At 35.6% G+C, this 3,745-nt stretch overlaps 1 protein-coding gene across 1 annotated transcript; it reads right to left on the reverse strand.

Moving 5' to 3' along the window:
• Positions 1-1,116: 1,116 nt before the first annotated feature.
• LOC107046076 (transcription initiation factor TFIID subunit 7-like) lies at positions 1,117-2,447 on the reverse strand. The gene is made up of 3 exons (XM_015268574.1): positions 2,353-2,447; positions 1,995-2,194; positions 1,117-1,526 (listed from the first exon to the last, which is right to left on the reverse strand). The coding sequence occupies exons 1-3, from the start codon at positions 2,445-2,447 to the stop codon at positions 1,117-1,119; spliced, it is 705 nt and encodes a 234-aa protein (XP_015124060.1).
• Between the last annotated feature and the right edge of the window lie 1,298 nt (positions 2,448-3,745).

Here is a 3,745-nt window from a genome sequence, read left to right on the forward strand (position 1 = left end):
AAGCTTCTCCAAATACCGGGGAATCCTCAAGTGATTCAGATGAGCCGCCAACCAAACTCACTAAGTGGGGATAAAATGACTGGAAAATTTTCAAAAAATATCGAATATTGAAAAAATCATGATTTCATTCATGTGCAGAACGTATCAAGGTGATCAGCACATCACACGATCACAACGCAGAGGGTCAGTCATGCTCCAACGAAAATACGGGAGGAGTAAATCAAGAGATTATTGCTGTTTTGAAGAAAAAACTTGAATTGCATATTGAAATTATTTCAATGCTGGAAGAGCAAATGACGACGCTGATAATGACACCACCAGAGTACGTGAAACACTCAATGGTGGATCAACTGCAATCCCTATCAACTCGCATCGGAGAAGAGACACAACTACATAAGCAGGAACTTGCCCTTCTCAATTATCATCAAAGATCAATTCGTTGATGAATTAATTGTTTAATTGAGTCGTCCTTTGAGAACAGGAAATCACTCATTGCTAACATCTTCAATGTTCAACAGTTTTGTTGATTTTGCATTCATCTAGTGAACAAAGAATTAGAGAGGAGAATATTTTCAGACCTTTTTGTAACTTATGAAATTCTCAGGAAAAAAATGTCTCGACATTTTCTCCTCAAGTCACTTCCTATCCAGATAATTCCATGATTGTTTCGTTGAATAGACTATTTTTTTCAATTTTGTCTCACTTCTTACTTACTCATCTTCTCAAGATTATCTCCTCAAAATACCCCAAAAATAATTGATCCATAATACTCCCAAACTTTGAAAATTAATCCATTTGATATATTAATTCATTCGTTCATTCTTTAATTGATTCAAATCACGATGTTTTTAGTTAAATAAACAATTTTCAGATTTTAAACTATTGTTTGTTAATATATTGAATAACCTGATATTTCAGCAGACAAATTTCGTAATTATTTTTATTTTTATTAGACAAAAATCTTCATAATTTTTCTAATTGAACAGCTGATGATAAAGGGAAAATGAAAATTCTAAGAGTTGGAAAATTATAACAATGAATTCGACAATTTTTGTGGATTTTTTAATTTCTGAACTTCAAATTGAGAAATTATTTTTTGATCTTTCAATTGAATTTTTAATTATCGTTGGATTCTCTAAGCTTCTTGAGACGTGCAAAAATTCTATCTTCTTTCTCAAGTGCTTCCTCCCTTCTCTTGGCCTCGCGAGTTTCGCGCCTTTCTTCTCTTTCTTTATTCAATTCACGCAGTACGTTCATAATTTTCTCTACTCCTGTTTGTCTCTGGCTCGACTTCTCAACATTCTGCTTCCTCTTCAATTTCTTTTCCTTTTCACGTTTCATGAGTGTATTCCTCTTTGTTTTCATTTGTCCTGCAGTGCGATCAGTGTTGAACTCTCCGTTGAATAAGTCAGCGATCACTTCAAACATTTCTTTCTTTGTGCGCATACGATTTCGGGGTCCAACGTCTGGCTGCAGCTCAGCCACTTGTGATTTTAAAAATTCTTCTTGTTCTTCCGTCCAGTTTGCTGCATAACATTTTTTTTTTAGTCAGTAGAGTATTCAATCAGTGAGGAAATGGTACGATTTAACCGAATCAACTCTCATTTCAAAGCTTGGAAAAATATCTTCAAAATCAATTGAGTAATTGATCATTGAAAACGATCAGTACTTCTCCCCCTTCCTTAAACCCTGTATATCAATCAATAATAGTCAATAAATAAATAAATTGTCATCTGCAATGACCACACCACCATCAGGATAAAATGATTCTTTAAATCAATATTAATCAATAATAATCGATAAACCATTGAAATGTCTGCAATGATCACACAAACAAGTGATATTTGACATAATTGAAACAATCAAAAAAGTTGAACAAAAATGAGAAACATGTTTAATATTAACGGTCGTGGAGTCATTTGAGACTCCCAACTCTCTTGGAAGACTGGAGCTCGAGAGGAGGAATAAATGGAGAGACGAGTATGTTATCGTACCACGCTTCGCGCCTGACTGGCCTCGATTGGTCTTGTGATGGGGTACCTCGAGATCACTGTCATCAGAATCGTCATCATCTTCCGACCAAATATCTGTCGAAATTCCTTCTTCAGGGACTTCTTTTCCTTTCTTTTCAGCTTCATCACGTGAGGACGACGATGACTCCCCAGTAGATAGATAATAGATTATTTCTGGTTTCCTATAAAATATTTTAGTGGTATTGAATTGATAATATAAAATATTACATAATTTCTATAATATAATAATATATGAGTATCGATGTTTTAAACCCCCTTCATCACTCCCTGCATGAAATAAAGTAAATAATGAAAACATTTGTTGCCTTCAATAACTTACCCATTAATCATCCTTTTGATTGAGAAAATTGGCTCATTCTTCATAGTAACGCTGAAGTGGCCTTTCTTATCCAGACCCAGGATGAATTCCACCATTTCTTTGTCATCTGTAGAAGTTGGAATTGACGAACCTCCAATTTTTTTTTCATCCGCTTCACTTTTGGCGACGAAAGTAAATAATTTTGAATGATTATTCAATATAAAAGCTGCTTTCTTTTGCTGTTTATCCATAGTTTTGGAGCACTCCTCTCTGACATATCCACAATTAAAAGTACAACTGTCAATATTGGTCCCAACTGTGAATTGTAAGTTATATAGAAACAATTCGCGATCACGAAAAAAAACGACGAGAGTTCCAAGTGGCCGAATTATAAACACTCAACCTATAGAACGCGGTTACGGTGCGAGTGAGACACAAAAAATCAAATTGATTAAACTCATTTTACCACGCATTTACTCATTTACCATTTTACAATTCAAATTCCATATTCCGCTACCATAGCACATTCTCATGTCGTGGGTTGCATCAAGGCGCATTCTCATGGACAAGTCTCCGCCTTTATTTTTTTCCCGCGCTGGTAAATTAAATTTGAATAAAACAAGTTACACACTCATTAGTTTTTGGCGAATATCTTGGAGTTGACATACATGAATGACTTCAGAACATTGCGAGATCTGTCAACATGTGTAAGTATAATTTTTATCTATAACTTTCATCATTTTATTATCGCCTTGTTCACAATTTTTTCTATTCAGGGACAACCGACCAAGATGACTTCTTGCTAATCCTCAGGACCGGATTCTATGAACACCTTTTTCATCCAGTCTGCTGGGAGGATGTATGCAAGCAGAACGACGAGGCCTGGGTGTGAGTAACTAAGAATAATTAATAATATTAATAACTAGGGGTGCGGCTGTACTACGTTATATTTTAGGTCGCTCGCAACAAAAACTTTCCAGCTTTCCAGGTCGTTCACAACAAAAACTTTCCAGCTTTGATCTCCCATCAAAAAAAAAAAAAAAAGGGGTGCGGCTGTTCTACGCAATATTGTTGGTCGCTCGCCGGCTCGCTCCCGATTTCGAGTGTACGTTGAACTGGGAGCGAACCATCGAGGTTCACAACAAAAACTTCCCGGTTTTCATTCTCAAATATGAAAAAAAAATGTAATTTTGGTTTTCTATGTTTTTTTGAAAAAACTGAAAAACTACTGGACCGATTCCTTCCAAAATCTAATCAGATCTAAGTTACGTGGAGACGAATCGATTGAAAAAAAAAAGTCAAATCGGACTATAGGGTCGCGGGAAATCGTTAACGAAAATTTCGAGCACATACATACCTAGTAACACACACACACACACACACAGAGACAGACATTTTGCTTAAAACCATCGAG

Source organism: Diachasma alloeum, unplaced genomic scaffold, assembly GCF_001412515.2.
Source record: "Diachasma alloeum isolate Michigan unplaced genomic scaffold, Dall2.0 Dall_scaffold_01193, whole genome shotgun sequence".
NCBI classification, from domain to species: domain Eukaryota; kingdom Metazoa; phylum Arthropoda; class Insecta; order Hymenoptera; family Braconidae; genus Diachasma; species Diachasma alloeum.

Bases quoted from the DNA above. Each gene is read 5' to 3' on its own strand.
- LOC107046076 (XM_015268574.1), bottom strand. From the start codon at position 2,447: ATGGTGGAATTCATCCTGGGTCTGGATAAGAAAGGCCACTTCAGCGTT. The intron at 2,195-2,352 runs GTAAGTTATTGA...AATATTTTATAG, and splicing joins ATCAAAAGGATGATTAATGG to GAAACCAGAAATAATCTATT. The intron at 1,527-1,994 runs GTACGATAACAT...AATGTTATGCAG, and splicing joins CCAGTCAGGCGCGAAGCGTG to CAAACTGGACGGAAGAACAA.